At 45.8% G+C, this 17,260-nt stretch overlaps 1 protein-coding gene across 3 annotated transcripts in view; it reads left to right on the top strand.

Moving 5' to 3' along the window:
* The window catches only part of KANSL3 (KAT8 regulatory NSL complex subunit 3), a 38,754-nt gene extending 23,945 nt beyond the window's left edge, over window positions 1-14,809 (top strand). The window contains exons 12-22 of one of the 3 annotated variants that reach the window (XM_054585961.1): window positions 85-148; window positions 577-777; window positions 992-1,148; window positions 2,586-2,663; window positions 4,045-4,236; window positions 4,698-4,782; window positions 5,200-5,330; window positions 6,213-6,322; window positions 6,741-6,963; window positions 7,314-7,447; window positions 11,513-14,809. In XM_054585961.1, the coding sequence (XP_054441936.1) occupies window positions 85-148; window positions 577-777; window positions 992-1,148; window positions 2,586-2,663; window positions 4,045-4,236; window positions 4,698-4,782; window positions 5,200-5,330; window positions 6,213-6,322; window positions 6,741-6,963; window positions 7,314-7,447; window positions 11,513-11,533 (1,396 nt within the window). In that variant the 3' untranslated portion in view covers window positions 11,534-14,809. Of the gene's footprint in view, window positions 1-84; window positions 149-576; window positions 778-991; window positions 1,149-2,585; window positions 2,664-4,044; window positions 4,237-4,697; window positions 4,783-5,199; window positions 5,331-6,212; window positions 6,323-6,740; window positions 6,964-7,313; window positions 7,448-10,601; window positions 10,742-11,512 lie in introns of those variants that run through there. The other 2 variants (XM_054585969.1, XM_054585977.1) reach the window with 2 other exon arrangements.
* Window positions 14,810-17,260: the final 2,451 nt, after the last annotated feature.

The raw sequence follows: 17,260 nt of genomic DNA, 5'->3' as shown, positions 1-17,260 counted from the left end.
AATAACCTACAGAAGAGAAATTCATTCTTCTCTCCATCTGATGCCGTGGAATATTTAGAAGGTTTCCTCCTTTTTGTCTCTCAGAATAAGCAAAGCAAAGAAGAAATCAGAAGGGTTGACTCAGAGCATGGTGGACAGGTGCATTCAGGTACACGGTTGCTTTCTGTGTTTGCTCAGCTAGGCTTCCTTTCTGCAGCCTTTTAGGCTTAGGCTTATCAGCAGTAGCCTCTGTGTCTCTGAAGGGTGAGGGGTTATCCCCCTGGGGCCTCTAGTAGCCCTATATCATAAGCAAAGAAAGAGGGAGAAAAAGAGGATAATAATGAGCTAAGATAGGGGAAAAGCACTGGGATGAATGGGTTCACTGAGGGAATGGTGGTGCATGACCGCCCCAGGTCACCACCTCACAGAAGTTCCTACTGGTTTCTGGCTGAGCCTGGGTTCGTGCCAGGTTTTGTGCACATTGGGAGGGCCTAGCACCTCTGACACCAGAGCCAAGGTACTCAGTCTTAGTTGGAACTGTTGGGAAGGTCCCTACTCTCCAGCCGAGGACTCGGGTCAGCCCCTCTTTACAACCAGGATGAGATTGTGGACTTTCTAACTGGCGTGCTCACTCGCGCTGAGGGGCATGTGGGCGCTGAACCTCGGGACCAGGATGCTGAAAAGAAGAAGAAGCCCCGGGATGTGACCCGCAGAGACCTGGCCTTTGAAGTGCCCGAGAGAGGCAGTCGACCTGCCTCGCCAGCTGCCAGGCTGCCTGCCTCCCCTTCAGGCTCTGAGGTAACATGGGCAGGGAAGGGGCACTTTTGCTGGGCAATGAGGACCACAGAGCTGGTGCCTTGGCTTCTTGGGGACTTTTGTATGCTGCACCAGTGCTGTAGGCCTTTGAGTTCCCCCAGGGAGAATCCTGACCAGGGAATTCTAGGGGACATGCTGATTGGTGGTCAAATGCAGACAATGTAGACTCAGCTCCCATCCTCCTCTCCCTGCTCAGGATCTCTCCAGTGTGTCCAGTAGCCCTACGTCCAGTCCTAAGAACAAAGTGACCACAGTGGCCTCTGCCCAGAAGTCCAGTCAGACCGGGAGCTCTCAACTGCTGAAGAGACACGTGCAGCGGACAGAAGCTGTGCTGACCCACAAACAAGCTCAAGGTACAGATTCCTGGCCCAGTGGCCTCTCTTGGGCTTCGTCCTCTGCAGTTGACATCATGTGGCAGTTGGAAAGTATTGGCATCTGAAGCTTTTTCCCAGGGCATGTGAGAGGCTCCTTTCCTGCATTTCTGTCCTGGCAAAATTAGGTCGAAATGAATACCAAGGGCTGTTTTCAGGGTAGAATATCACACGAGGTCTGTGTCTAGGGAGCTGTGTCATCCCACCAGTTATAGCTTTGTCTTGGTGTTCTGGGCATTTAAGCTTTCTGAGCTGGCTACATGTATATTGGCCTCAAATATTTTTCTGTCTCCCAACTGGGGAAGCTATGGCTTCTGTTTCAGGCCCTGCCCAGCCACTCCTGCAGTCAGGGAGCTCTCCAGGTCATGTTGGAAGGGTGATCGGCTTATTCATCAGATTCTAGGGCAACTTAACCAGCGTCGTGCCTTTTCTTTGTTTGCTTTTGAAGAGTTAAATTTCCACAGTGAGGCTTTTGGTGAGGGTTTTTGTGGTCTCTGCAGATAGGTTTTAGATTAGGCTGGGAAATATATTGGTATGATTGAAATTAGAGTTTGGAGGTCAGTAAGGGCTACATAGGAAGACCCAGCAAAGGGAGAATTCAGTGGGTAGGGAGAGGAGAAACATTGGCTTGACCCCTCCCCCCACTTTGATTCAGTTGTGCAGCTCTGAGATGAGTCTCTTGGGCACTGGTCTTAGCTGTATCCAGGAGCGTGTATCTTGAGGTTCAGGGAAGAGGCAGCAACCAGAGCTGGCTGTGAAGTAGAGAAGGGTGGAGATGACAGGAGGCTGACTTGTTCACTTCCCCTGGGTTTTCTTTAGTGGAGCCAAAGGGTGAAAGTGGAAAGATGAAGGCAAAAAAGAGGCCAGGCCCTCAAGATCCATATGGATGCCTTGTGACCTGGGCTTTCTTAAATGGTGGCCAGAGCCAACTTCTGGGTGGGTGCTATCCCCTTACGCTTTTGATGAAGACGGAGCCAGCTGTGTGCAGTCCCTCTGGAGAAGAAAATTACTTGAGAGTCTAAGGAGTCCTGGAAGGCTGATTGGTGAGCTGGGTTTGAAATGGGACCCAGAGTATCATGGGGGAAGCAGCAGCCATAGCACCTGGCTTTGCCTTCGCTTAAAGACAAAGGGGACAGTGATAGCCAACACTTACGGAGCACTTACTATGTGCTAGGGTCTCTTCCTGGTGCTTGACTTGCTGTGGCTCAGTGAATTTCTCAGTGGCCCCATGAGGCAGATGTGTCTATATTTTCATTAATAGATGATTCCATGGAAGTGCTGAAAGCAAAGTCAATTCAATAAGTCCAGAAAAAGACCCTGTTGACCATTTTCTAGAACTTTTTCATATCTTTCTCTTACTCCCTTTTTCTCCTTTCTCTGGCTGGCTATGATTCTATAATTCTTTCTGATTCATTCCAGCACAGTTTGCTGCTTTTCTGAAACAGAATATGCTGGTGAGGAAAGCTCTTCCTCCCGGCACCTCCTCCTGTCTCTTTGGTGAGTATTGCTCTCTGCTGCTTCCCCACCCCAGCCTCTCATTTGTCCCTGTTTGGTTTCCTCGTGCTCTTTTGTCTCTGCCTTTTTTTGTCTTTTGATTCTTTTTGTTTTTGCTGACTCCTTTTGCTTACTCCATTGTCTTTGCTTTTTCTCTGTTCTTTCTGTTTGCCTCTCATGGTGTTTTTCTCTTTTTGTCTCTTATTGTGCTTCTTGGCTCTGCTTCTCCATGTGTGCCTGTGGCCATTGCCTGCGAGCCTGAGTTTCCTTAGTGTTTTTCTCCTTGCCTCTGGTTTCCTCCCTCTATCCTGGCTGCTGCAGCCACTTCCCAGCATAAAACTGTAACTCCTTTCCCTTTTATTACCTCTTTTCAATTCTGATTTTAGTTGATGTCTTTATTCCCTGAGCAATTCTTCCAGCTAGTTATGCCCTGACTATGGTCTGTGGCCCATGACAACTCCCTCCTACTGTCACGGGATTGCTGCCTTTTCCCCCACCCTACCCCACCCATGATTGACTATGCTAAGAAGGACTGGGGCTGGGGAGCTTCTGGGTTTAAAGAGGAGGGGAGCGATGAGGTAGCCTGAGCAATAGCAAGGCTTGGCCTTGTGCTGGATGAGTCTGTTTGATTCAGTAGAGGGTAAAGCCTGTGTGTGAACAGGTAGCCTTTCTCTGTACTTAGTACAAGGGACCTGGGGACTAGGTTGTGACATATGCCACTGTTGCCCTGTTACTCTGGCACAGGAACTGTAAGGGTACCTTAGCTGAGATGCTCCCTTGCCTAGGAGCTCCTAAAGCTAGCCTGAAATCCTGGTGGCAGTCTTCATTGCCTCCATGCGTCAAGCGGACCCTCAACCCTGGGCTCCGAGGGCAGGGGATACTCAGAGCCCTGTGAAAATCTCCCATGTAGGGAAGGCCGTGCAGCCTGCTCCTCCATTGCTTCTTCCTAGACTGTTTCCTCCCTCCAGCTGTGTCATGTGAGGGAGGGCTTGAAACAGGAAACTGATCACATTGTTTGAGTCTGGGAAGCGCTGTTGAGATCCACTATGGTGAAGCCTCTGTGGGGTTTTTTTTTGGCTTTTGCTAGACTGGGTTGGGGTGTCTTCTTTTTTCCTGTTCCCACAACTGAGAACCCCCTTCTGCCCTACCCCAGGACAGAGTGAGGGATGGGGATGGCGCCATTCTCTGAGAGGGGTGAGGTAGAGTTCCACCACAGGTGGGGCTGAACAAGGTGACACTAATGCCGTGGCTGTCATCTTTGAAATGTGACTCCATGCGTGGCTGGTACTCCTGTGTGTCCCCACACACAGCCGTACCCATACTGGTCCCGATTCTCACTGTTAGTTGGGACTGTGGAGGACCTTATCCCAGCTCTATCTCTTAGTTCCCATTTCATCAGAACAAACAGAAGAAGCAGAGAAAGAAGACCTTAGGGTCCAGCTGAAGCGGCACCATCCCTCCAGTCCTCTGTCTGGCAGTAAGACTTCCAAGCGACCTAAGATCAAGGTGTCCCTTATCTCCCAAGGAGACCCAACCGGAGGGTCTTATACCCCTTCCCAAGGAGGAGCCCCAGAAGGTGAGTTTCCCTTGACCTGTTTTAACAGACACTGACTGAGCTCTCCCAGGGCACATAGCATTGCCATCTTGAGGCTGCTTGCTGGAGGTTCAGCCTCTCCTTTAGTGTGGGAGATGCCTGGAACAGAGGGCTCAAAGTGGCCCGTGGGGGGAAGATGGGCAGTGACTTGGTCTGAATTAGGATCAGGGAGGCAGAACAAAGATCAGAGGAAGCTCTAGGATCATTCAAAGCATCATATATTTGGGGTTTTATTGTTTGTTTCAATTTAAAATAAAACATTCCAGAAGGTTTAGAAAAATGGGAGGAAAACAGTAGCTCCAACCCTTCGTAGTCTCATGTAGTTATTCTTCATTTTTCACCTTCCAGTCTTTGTCCATGATACTTTGCATTTAGCCTGGCTGTGGAATCTGAAAGGCAGGCCGAACAGGACTGACTGGCAGCTTTGGGGCTTTGTTTTGCAGCCACAGGAGGGAAGCCCATCACGATGACACTGGGGCAGGCATCAGCAGGGGCCAAGGAGCTCACAGGGCTTCTCACCACAACCAAGTGAGTCCACTTCTTCGTCTGTCTGGCTCTGTTCCCTTCTCTCTCTTCACCCTTTTCTCTGGTACACTTTAATGCTTTGGGGAGATGACAGATTCTAGATTCTGTAAGTTTGAGGAATATGACTTCTTTTCAGGTAGGATCTTTATTTTTATTTTGGGTCAACTCAGAGTTCAGTTTATTTGTACCTAAAGTTTGCAAAGCATCCCATAGCTCTTGCTTCAAGGCTTGAAGTCTTTACTTTAGGTGTGACTTCTAGAAGGACTAGAGGCTGGATTCAAAAGGTGGGAGGAAGAAACCAGAGGTTCTAGCACGTCCATTGCTGAAACCTTGCTGGGCCCTGCTCTGGACCCTCCTGGTGTTGCCAGGGTCTGCAGCCCTCCAGCCTTTGAATAATGGAGCTCCTGTCTTTGTGTCCAGGTCCAGTACTTCTGAAGGGGGTGTGTCAGCCAGCCCAGCCTCCGCCGTGGTCTCCAGCAGCACTGCACCTAGTCCCTTGCACACACTCCAGAGCCGCCTAGTGGCCACCTCCCCTAGCAGCTCCCTCCCAGGTATCCGGGGGCCCAGCATCCCGGCCCTTCAACTGAGTCTGGGAAGTTGCTGTTGGGTAGTCCTGGGAAAGCAGCCTGGAGCTGAACCTCAAGAACACTCTTTGGGGACTTGGGCTTGTCAGGGAAGCTCGACAAGAAGCTGGAATTAGCTTCAAGGGGCATGAAGTTCTTGGCCTTAATATGCCCAGTGAGTAAACAACCCAGTCTATGGGCAGTGTATCATGCACTATAAGGAGGAGAAATCACTGGTGGGAGATGTAGGTATTGTGTTTCATGTTGGTGTTTATAAACACATCCGACTGAATAAAACCAGATATGATGCTATACTGGGCATTAGTAAACAAGACATTTCTGCCTATGCATGTCTCCTCACCTTTCCCAATGCACACCAGACACTGAAAGGCTAGTTGCTTGAGCCCAGCAGGGCCGAGGCACATGCCCTTCTCCTTCAAGAAGACCTTTCTCTTACCCTTGAGGCCACTGGGCTGTGTGCCAAGTGAGGTATACGTCAGGTACCTTGAATTCTTTTGGCTCAAAAAGTCCTTTCTCTTCCCTGGACAGAAGTGAGGGAATTTAGAGTTCTGAAAAGTGGGATTCAAGCTCTTTTTGGTTTTCCTAAAACTGTCCAAAACGTAGGGTGGGTGGTTTGGAGCAGGTTGGGATGTACAGAAAGATTCAAGGCCATGGATGCGCATAGCCTCATCCTTATGTGAGTGCTCAGTAGGTGTGCTGGGAAGAAGCCCTGGCCCGCCTCCTCTAGGAGCGCTGGGAATGTCCAAGGGAAAGAACATAGGTGTTTACTCGGTTATTGAGATTGGGTGGGATGACTGCTCTCAGGTAAGTGGTTGAGTTTGTGCTGATGCCTGTCACATCACCTCCTAGGGGCCACATCAGCCAGCAGCCTCCTCCAAGGCCTCAGCTTCAGCTTGCAGGATATCAGCAGCAAGACCTCTGGCCTCCCAGCAAATCCCTCCCCAGGACCATCCCCACAGGTGCACATCTGCCCTCCTCTGGGCCAGGCAGGTGTGGGGAGACCTCCTCAGCTTGGTTGGTTTTGGTAGGGAGTCTGGGTCTGGGATCTGGATCAAGGATAGATAGCCTCTGACTTCCCCACTGGGAGCTGCCAAAGGTTAAGGCTTCATCACTTAACTACTGTGTGACACTGGACAAGTTTCTTGACCCCTCTGTGTCTTTGTTCCCTTGTCTATAAATTGAGGATAATTGTCCTTTCCTCACAGAGCTGTTTTGAGGACGCAGTAAGACAATATGTGAGGAGTTACTGGAAGAGTACCTTGCGTGTGGTGGGCACTCAATACATGGTAGCCTTTAATAACATGCTGTGGGCCCTCCACACTCGAACGTGGCCGTTGGGCAACAGCTTCTGATCAACTCGGCTTGTGTGTCCCACAGGCCACCAGTGTGAAGTTGCCCACCCCCATTCAGAGCCTAGGTACCATCACCACGGGCACCAGCACCATTGTCCGTACCATTCCTGTGGCCACCACTCTCTCCTCCTTGGGTGCCACTCCTGGTGGGAAGCCCACAGCCATCCACCAGCTGCTGACCAATGGGGGCCTCGCCAAGTTGGCAAGCAGTCTACCTGGCCTGGCTCAGCTCTCTAACCAAGCATCAGGTGAGTCTTTCTTGAGCACCATGGGGACTCCCAGATATGGGATTTCCCCCAGAACCTTCCCTTCTCACATGGGCAAGGTATGCTGTTGGACCCGACCAGGGTCTTGGCATTGACCTCCGGGTAATTGAGCTTCTGGGGGTTCATCCCCTAGAGAGGTTGAGAGAACACTAGCTGTTTCCTTTTGTTTTTCAGAATGACTGGTAGGGTGGAGACAACTCAGCTGGGGAGGAGGTCGAGGAAGTGGGGCAGAGGGAGGTGTATTAGGTGGGGAAGAAACTCCCAGGAAAAGAAAGTGGGGATGTAACAAAAAACCTCCCACTCACTTGCTCTCTCTTTCTTTCTCCCCTCAGGTTTGAAGGTCCCCACCACCATTACTCTGACCCTGCGTGGACAACCAAGCCGAATCACCACACTGAGCCCCATGGGCCCAGGAGCAGCTCCATCCGAGGAGCCCACCTCCCAGGTGCTGCCCTCCAACTCACAGGTGAGTCTGCCCAGGAAGATGAGGACACAGGCTCCAGCATTGGCAAGTTTTGATGCACGGGGTTTGTAGGCATAACAGATTCAAATCCAGACTTGGGGTTTGTAGTTTTGGAACTGTGAGCAAGTTATGGACCTCTTTGAGCTTCCTTTTCTGTCACACTCCCTTGGCTGTTGTGAGGATTAACTATGTAAAGTGTTCCCTTGTGCCATGTGTGTGTTGCAGTGCCTGGTGTTTGATGTGTTTGTTTACTTTCCCCCTCCATCCTTTTTCTCCCCCCTTCTTGGTGTCACCATGCAGAGGTTGGGGCAGATGCTCTCCAGCATTGAACCCTTCCACACCTTGGCACTAATTATCTTTTTGGGGCACAACTAGGTTTTTTATAGCTCTTAGTCAGGAGTCACCTTCAGTTCCTCTCTCAGCTGATCTGGTTTCCTTTATGATCTTTGGAAGTGAAATGTTTCTACTCTTAAATGGTCATCTGAGAGCCACACAAAGATCAGAGATTAAGGAAAACAGTTGTTTATGTCCAGTATGGAGTGTGCTTTTCCTTCAGTACCCACTATTTCAGCCAAGGCCTTCCATGCAGGAAAGGTGTGCTGGCTACTGTGGTGCAAGGCTGGCCCTGGTCCTGGCATTCCCACCACCAACTCTACCTGAGAAAGGGGGCTGGGCGTGATTGGCTCTTGAACGGGTCAGAAATTCCTTTGCACGGAGGTTGTTTCCTGGCATCCATTGGGATTATAGCCGCATCCCTTGCCATTTTGCAGAGAGGTGGAGGTGTTCTCATTTTTTTTATTCTGTTCATTATTTTTTCAATTACAAAAGTGATTGCTTATTTTCAATAATATGAACATTACAGAAATAATGCATTTAGTACAAATTTCCCATGATACCACTCCCAGAGGTGATAACCACTGTTAGTGGCTTGAAATGCATCCTTCTAGATTTTTTTTATTTTAGTTTTTGACAAAAATGGAATCACAAGATACAGACTTTTGTAACTAGCCTTTGTTTATAAAATATGTTGTAGCATGTTTCTCTGGTGATTACAGAGAGACCTATCTATGTCTTATCAGTGACTATCTGACAAGAGGCATTGTAAGAAAGCGGGTTTTGCCCACCTCCTGATGGATAGTGAGTTAGGTTATTGTTTTTTGATATCATAAATAATGGTAACATGGATACCCTCGTCATGATTTTTGCTTACCTCCGGGAGATTCCTGTAGGCTGGAGACCAGTAAGTAGAGGGTATATGCATCTACGACCTGCAAGCTGCTGAGTAATTGTCCTTCAAAAGGTTTTGTTGATCTACCGTTCAAGCCACAATGATGAAAATATGTTTGTCTGTATCATTGCCAATTGTGGAAATTAGTATTTTTAATTTTACTGATTTGATGGGTGAAAAGTGAAATTGTTTTAATGTGCATGTTCCTGATTATTTATGGGGTTGTATGTCTTTTATGAATTGCCTGTTATATTCTACATCTGTTTATTTTATAGCAGCTTTATATAGTCAAGTCACATATACTTTATTCCAGTCAGTTGCTTTTTTTCTTTCCATTGAAGTATTAAGTGTATGTCTTTTAACTTTTGTTTCTGGATCTTTTATCATACAAACATTAAAATTTTTTATACAGTGGAATCTTTTTCCTTATGCTCTTTCCATTGCAAGAGTATAATCTTTTTGCATCTTCTTATTTTTAAGATGCAAAAAAAATGGTGTACATACATACCATTTACCATTTTTATCCTTTTAGGCTTACAATTCAGTGGAATGACGCACCCTCGCATTGTTAGGCAGCCATTACCACTGCCCATCTGTAGAACTTTTCCTTCATCCTATATTAAAACTGTGTTTTCTTAAAGTGCTTCTGTTTGTTTGTTTACCTTTAGCTTTTCAGTCTACTTGGAATTTGTTTTTATGTGCTAAGTGAAATGAGGCCCTAACTGTCGAGCCCATTCATCCTTCCTTCATTCATTTGACATCACTGCTCTCACATTCTAGATTACTCTGCACACAGTCACGTGTTTCAGAGTAAAAGCACTCTTCTGATTTGCTTTTATTTCACTTAGGATTTTGGTTTGTGTGTTAATTAGTGAGATTGGCTTGCAGTTTCCTTTCAGTCACTCCTACTTGTGTGTGTGCGCGCGTGCGTGTGCTTTTCTTGTCCAGTTGTATAAAGAGGGTAATTCTATCTTTATAGGACAAGATGGGAAGTATTTTTTGTTTTTCTCATGCTCTGAAACATTTATATAGCACAGAAATGACCAGTTCCTTGATGGTTTGATGGAAATGACCTGTAAGCCATAGGGGGTCTGTTTTCAGGCTGTTGTAACCTTCCTGATGCCCATTGATGCACAACAACCCTGCCACATGATGCCCTCCTCTCTTCAGTGGTCCTTCGGGCCTGCTGTGGCCTGGGGGAGCTGGTTAGTGCTGAGAAGAGACTAGAGGTCTTCGAGAATCCTCATTCCTGGCTAAATGGAAGCACAGAATAAAGATAACATCTGACTTCTACCTGAGGGAATTAACTCAAGAGCTTGGTTTTTATCCTAGTAAAATAGGTGTATAATTACTAGGAGGGTTCTAGTGGTGATTCTTTTCTTACAGACAAAGGAGGTATTATTAGATTAAGACTTGCTGACTTGAAACCTTGTAACAGTTACCTTACAGTGTTCAGACTGCCAGACAGTGTGATACCATGGAACGCCCTGGGCTGTGGTTACGCCCTCTGTCTTCAGCAAGCTGTGTCATTTCAGGCAAATCACCCAGCCTCTCTGGGCTTTTGTTTTTTCATCTAATTTTCTGAGGCAGTGATTGTTGTGGTGGGATTAGTGGAAGCTGTCTCAGAATCTCCGCAGGCTTTAGAAGGTGAATTTTTAAAGGTTGAAAAACAAGCTACCCATTTATATCATTTATAAGATATTTGGACATTTGAACACTGACTGGATAATTATTGATGTGAAGGAATTATTACCCTTTTTATGTGTGATAATTGTGTTTAAAAGTTTGAAAAAATAATCCCTTTCTATTCCGGAATTACATATTGCAATATCTACGGATAGAATGAATTTAAAAATAAAAGACTTGTGAACACCAACTAGACTTCTCTTGAGGTCTCTGCAAGCACTTAATTACCTGTTTTGTTTCTAGCACTGATGGATATTTGCTGTGTGTTTCCTTTATGGAGCTGGACTATTATGTCCTCCCTGCAGCAGAAAGGCTGAGGAGGAAGAGTGAACATTAGACCTGAGAACAGATCCTTGCCTGTGGTCACCAGGTTCTTCTCCTCCCTGGCCACACCTCTGGCCACCCTGTGACCTGTAGTAGCCCCTGGGAGTGGGCTCATTGTCAGATGTAATCCTAACCAGGACAGAGTAAGCCTCTATGCACAGCCTGCCTTTGGGTGGGGTGGGCACATGGGAAGTGCATCTTTTGAGTTTTGATTGTCAGACCCTCTTCTTTGATTGTCGTTCCTCCTCTTCTGGGCCCTCTGTCCTCCCCTCTTTACTGCACTCTCACAGACCTCAGGAGCTTTCCAAAGGTGAAATCTAGAGAAGTAGGGGAACCTTGGTGAGAAAAGGCCAGCTCTCTCAACCTTGCTTCCTTCTGTCTGAGCTGCTGGGCTCAACAATTCAGGGCACCTTCCATAATACCTAAAAAATGGATAGACCTAAAGAATGACATCATCACACATGTATTGAAAACCTCCCTTCAACAGTGTCACCCTTAAATGCACCTTGTTCCTTCTGCATTTTTTCCTCATTCTCATATATAATAAGAGCTCACCTTTGTAGTTAAACAGATGCTGTCATCTTACAGATGAGGAAAAGGAAGCTCAAAAGGCACTGGCCCTAGAAAATGGTAGAGGTGGGTCTCTGAGTACAGCATCCACATTCTGGGAACCACTTGGCTGCTAGAACACAAATCCTTGTGCGCCCGGCTTTTTCCCCATTGAAAATTGCTTTGGTATAAATTCTCAGGAGTGGGAAGAGGGGCCGGAGGATCTGGATGCGTTAACCTGGTAAAGTTCTGACCCTTGTTCACTACTTCTCCTGCCATAGCGCCTGCCTCCAGCTCCCTGAAGATGCCATGGGATGATCTTCCTTTACCAGATTGGCGATGGCTGCTACAGTGAGCCCTGGGTACATACGCTGTCCTGCTGAGCTGTCCACTTGTCTGAAGACATCTTTAAGACACTCATTTTTGTCTCCCTGCCAACTGTCTTCAGGGTTGGGCCTCTGGTCTTGTGAAATTGTTAGGCTAAGTAATATGGTACCAGCAAGGGGAGCATCATCCTCCAGCATCTATAGGTCTGGTTTCCAGAATCCCCAGGCTCCTCAGCAGATTTGGCTTTTCATGGGTCACCAGCACCAGCCATGCCACTCATTGCATTTCATAAAGGAGCTCCTTTTGGCAGTCTGTGCTGCCCCTGTGCCAAGTTTGGAGGAAACGTCCACATGGTGCAGGGCTGCTGGGGTTCAGGTTGAGAGAGAGCCCTTTGCTGAGGACCAAGGTCATCCTGGCCTACCCGTCGGCAGGTCAGCATTAAAAGGGCTTGTTTGAGACATTGCTGCTGCCTTCACTGAGTAGCATAAGAGAGTGCTCCTCGTGCAGCTCCCTCTGAGGAACCACAACAGAGTAGCCTGCTGAGACTGAGAATTCCTCATTTCAAGTCCATGAAAGAGCAAAGAGAACTAACCGGGCTGCCATCTCTCAGTCCCTTTGGGCACTGTACATGTGAAGAGTAGCAGTTGGTAGGAAGTGAACGCTGGCCCCTTTCTTTTTTTCATCATGGTTAGCAGAAAGCCTGCGGGTCCAGAAGGTTGAAGAAGAGCAATGGAACAGCAAATGAAGTAGCTTCAAGGATGTATCAGTAAGTCCCACGGTGAAAATTGTTTGGATTTGAGGTTTTGCATCTAGTACCTAAGGAACTGCTCTTCCACTGGAGATGAGAAGAGTTTGCAGGGTCAGTGGGGCACAACCTCCACCCCTAAAACCTCTCCTTCCAGCGCTTGAAGGTGAAACAGGGATAACCAGCTAAGTTAACACCTGGGCCATCTCAGGAAACTCGAGCATCAAGACAACGAAGGCCATGCTTCATTGCTTCTGTTTCTATTCCATGTGATTTGTTTTCTTGCTTAAAAGTGGGGAAATTCATTGGCACTGACACTACTGTGCAGGGCTCTTGGTGATATCTTGAGCCCAGGAAGTGGAGGTTCCTGAAGAAGTAATCACTGGTGATGGAGCTTGGAGTCCCTCTTTCCCTTGTCACAATACTTGTGTTCAAAGGTAGTTTTAGATTTGGCTTAGAACTCGTCATTCACAGCGGCCTCCCTTCCCTTCTGTACTCTAAAATGTTTCCAGCTGTGGTGATAAGTCAGGCAACCCAGTGGACTCAGTTCAGTATCTGTAGGCCGAGAGGGTCCACAGTATGCCATGGCCGAACTGTGGTCCAGGGTTCTGACCCACATACAGTGTCCCTCCAAACCAGGCCACCTGCATTCAATTCCGGAGCCTCACGTTCCGGTCTGAGTGGCAGCTAGGGGGGTGCCCAGTGTACGCAAGTCTCAGATGAGACAGATCTGGGGATGTGTATGATAAGAGTGGAGAGGGCATCTTAAACATACCCTTCCTCCCTGACTGCTGCAGAGCTGGTTTCAGTGGTGATGATTTGCACAGAAATACGCTGTATTCCTTTTTTTTTTTTTTTCAGATTTATATTTTATTTTGTTTTTTAATTTAATCTTTATTGTATTTTTCTATTACCATTTAGTCCCCTTATACTCCCCACCCTCCTACACTGTATTCTTGCATTAGCTGGTGGGTAAACTGCTTTTTGAAGTTCAGGGGGCAGTGAGTAAGGTTGAAAAAGATATGAAATCTGAAAGAGGCATTGGTGGGGTCAGGGGATTGTCAACTTTACAGGCAGGATAATCACATACCAACAGGACCTGGGGAAAGGAGGACTGTGAGACTATGTGAAGTTTTAGGAATCATTTAGGACAGGCAGGGGGTCCTAAACAGCCATTCATAGCTTAAGAGTACAGCCTAGGCAGCGCTGGCAGGGCTACTCCTGGAAGATGCTGGCTCGATGTGTGCTGGGGCCAGAGGAACAACTAACGCATCTTCCTGCTTTCATGTAAATCCTAGTGTGCTTCCCATGGACGACTTCCTGAAGCTTAAGTTGTAACACCCTGAAGAATGCCAAACTGGAGAAGGGGGATTGTGAGAACATGGATTCTGCACCTTGGAGGGACAGGCTAAAGGGGGAAGTCGTTGAAGTCCATAGAATCATGTTCCCCAATTCCACATCTCTTCCAACCACACTGTTTGAAATGTAAAAGGAAGCTTTCTTCTCTCTATCACATAGCCAACGTGGAGTCTATAACCCTCAGCCTGTTATACTCCTGGCCAAAATGTTGAAGGATGAAGAAGGCTTTAGTTAAATTCTTGGATGACAGATATATGTTGATGCCTTCTGGGAAATGTCCGTGTACTTTGAGAAGATGGAGGAAGATGTATCTGTTCTTGGTCTCACCATAAGAACAATATTGGGCTGAATAGCAGTCTTGGGTTATAGACTGAGCCACTGCAATAGTTTTGTTTTTACATTAACAAAAACGAAAACATAAAAGCAACTTTGCATCGCTCCAGCTTATTTTCAGTTGACTTCTTGTGTTTATTCTGGTAATAACCCAGTGAAGTGGCTCAAAAAATAAAAGCTAAGATACTGTGGTAATGCCTTTGTTCATCTCTGATGCCGGTGCCATGAGGTAGGTACTGTAATTCCCTTTTCACAGGTGCGGGAACTGAGACAGGGATATCATTCCATAGGAAGTGGCAGAAGCAGGATTAGAACCTAGGCAGCCTGATGCCAGCGTCTGCTCCACTCTGCGCTTGCTGGAGTTCTGAGGTGGGAGACCAGAAGTGGAGATTAGCCCAGGAGGTGAGAAGTTGGTGGCTTGGCCTTCATGTGATCCTTTTCAGTTTGCGTCCCACCTGCCTACCGTGATTGCTGCTGCCATGCTGACTCATGCTGGGCCTGAGTCAGTAGGTGGGGTCCTGAGAAATTAAAATCCCTTTACATATCCTATTATCTCCACCCTCTTTGATAAACAAAGAGAGGTGAGTGAATGAATTCCATTCTCCAGGTTATTTGTGAACTATTCAAGAGGACCTTCCTGCCTATCCTTGCATTCCAGGTCCCTATACTTGGCATTGGAACCCTCTGTGGGTGGAAGCCACAGTTGTGATAGGCTGCCTGAGGAATCCTGTACAAGTGGGCTCCTTTATCACCATCCATAATGCAGACCTGACATGTTCTTTCCCTCCCTTCCAACTCTACTCTCGCTGACTTGAGGCCGGGGCTGGGGCAGGGGGTTGGGGGGGAATCAGATGAAGTGAAAGATGAGGATTAGATGGTTCAGATGATAACTGCATTAAACTTCAGGAGCATATAGGGCCATGGCAAATTATAATGCAGAAAAATCTTTGGTAACTTATTAGCTTTCTTTTTAAAGCTTGGGTTTAAGCATATGTTAAATAAATGAATAAATAAAATCTTAAAAAAAAAGCCCCAGCTGGTGTGGCTCAGTAGATTGAGTGCCTGCCTGTGAACCAAAGCGTTGCCGGTTCGATTCCCAGCCAGGGGGCATGTCTGGGTTGCGGACCAGGTCCCCAGAAGGGGACCCACAAGAGACAACCACTCATTGGTGTTTCCCTCTCTTTATCATTCCTTTCCTCTCTCGCTAAAAAATAAAACCTTTAAGGCATATGTTATTCAGGATTGGTGGTTGCAAGAAGCAGAAACCATTCATCACCCAAATTGCTGTATTTTGCTGTGTATAATGTGCACTTTGCCCACATTTTTGAGGGAAAAATAAAAGTGCACATTATATATATGTAGTATTTGAAATATCTTGTATCTGTTCTTGTGTTTTACAATTATTTGTTACATAAAATTTCTTGTACCATAATATGTTAAAAATAAATGCTAAAATTCCTTTATAATACAAAAAACAAGTGTCTAAATATAAATAAATACAAATTGATTAAAAAGTTAAATGCTGCCCTGGCTGGTGTGGCTCGGTGGATTGAGTGCTCCCTGTGAACTAAAGGGTTGCTGGTTCAATTCCCAGCCAGGGCACATGCCTGGGTTGCAGATCAGACCTCCAGTAGGGAATGCATGAGAAGCAGTCACACATTGATGTTTCTTTCTCCCTTCCTCTCTAAAAATAATTTTTTTTTAATTAAAAGATTTTTCCTAAAAGTTTGGGCCCAAAAGGTGGGTACACATTACACATGGGAACACATTTTACACGACAACATATGATAGTTTATAAAGGGAATCTTCTCCCACTAGGTGTTCTCACAGGTGGAACCTGATAGTTTCTGCTGCTTGTCTCATGACCTCAACTGACTGGGGACCAGTTTTGATTCTTTAACAGGACTTTTCAGCTTCAAAGCTGTTTGTGGATGACTGATCTCTGTCTTTCAGTTCAAGTTTTGAACACAGTGACCCTGATTGCTTATGGTTGGTAATTCTTGCTGAATTTTTTTCTGTCAAGCTGTTCTTGACACTTATTCTTGGAAAGTGGTGTTGAAATTTCTCACACTAATTGTGGGATTACCTGTGTTTCCTTTTAGTCCTATCAGTTTTTGCATCACATATTTTGCAGGTCTGTCATCTGGTGCATAGACATTTAGGATCCCTGTGTCTTTGGTGGATTGTCATTATATAATGTCTTTCTTTACCTGCTAATTTTTATGGCCCTGAAATTTATTTCATATGACATTCTGATGTCAATCTCTATCTTTTAATTGGTGTGTTTAGATTGTCTCCATTTAATGTAATTACACAGGGTGGAGCACAGGTATATTTACAGTTGAGTATGCAAAACACTATTGTATTATTATTTAATAATTATTGTATTATTTTCCATATGAACAACTGAACAGTCTGTTTTTGCCCCACCCTGTAGATATGTTAGGGCTTAACATATCTACAGCCATTTTAGTTTTTGTTTTCTGTTTGTTTTTGTGTTTCTTTTTCCTGCCTTTCAAGTGGGTTATTTGAACTTTTTTTTTTTAAATGCCATTTTGATTTATCTGTAGTGTTTTTAAGTGTATCCCTTTGGACAGATAGCTTTTAGTGGTTGCTCTAGATGTTGCATTATGAATACACAGAACATAGTCTACTGGTATCCTCATGTACTAGTTTGAAGTGTAGAAGCCGAACCTCCTTTAATACTCCCTTATTTTCCCCTGTTTCTAATATAATTGTTTATGTGCTGAGGAACACATTAGACAGTGTTGTAAGTTTTTTTTTTTTTCCAAGTGTTAATTTAGAAAGCTCAAGAGAAGGAAAATATATTGTGTTTACCCATGTTTTTATTCTTTTTCATGTTCTTCCTGAGGTTTCAAGATTCCTACTTTTATTATTTTCTGTTTAGATAACTTCCTTTAGCCCTTCTTTTATAGGTCAGCTGTCAATACATATTTTAAATTTTGCTTCATCTGGCAAATGTTTTTATTTCCCTTTTATTACTGAAGGATGTTTTCACTGGACATATGTATTATTCTGGGTTGATGGTTCTTTTCTTTCAGCACTTGAAAAATATGCTATTTCTGTGGTTTCTGATGAGAAATCTGCTGTCATTCAACTTTTTTCCCCTGTAGACAAGGTGTTGTTCCTTTCTTTGTGCTTTCAGTTTTTTGGGGTTTTTTCCCCCTTTGTTTTTGGTTCTCAGACTTGACTATGATGTGTTTCGGCATGATTTTCTTTGGGCTTGTGTTGTTAGGGTTTACTC

Source organism: Pteronotus mesoamericanus, unplaced genomic scaffold, assembly GCF_021234165.1.
Source record: "Pteronotus mesoamericanus isolate MK-2021 breed Mesoamerican mustached bat unplaced genomic scaffold, CSHL_Meso_final contig_121, whole genome shotgun sequence".
Lineage (NCBI taxonomy): Eukaryota > Metazoa > Chordata > Mammalia > Chiroptera > Mormoopidae > Pteronotus > Pteronotus mesoamericanus.
The sequence above is the reverse complement of the archived record's forward strand: the minus strand, read 5'-3'. Positions and strand labels throughout refer to the sequence as shown.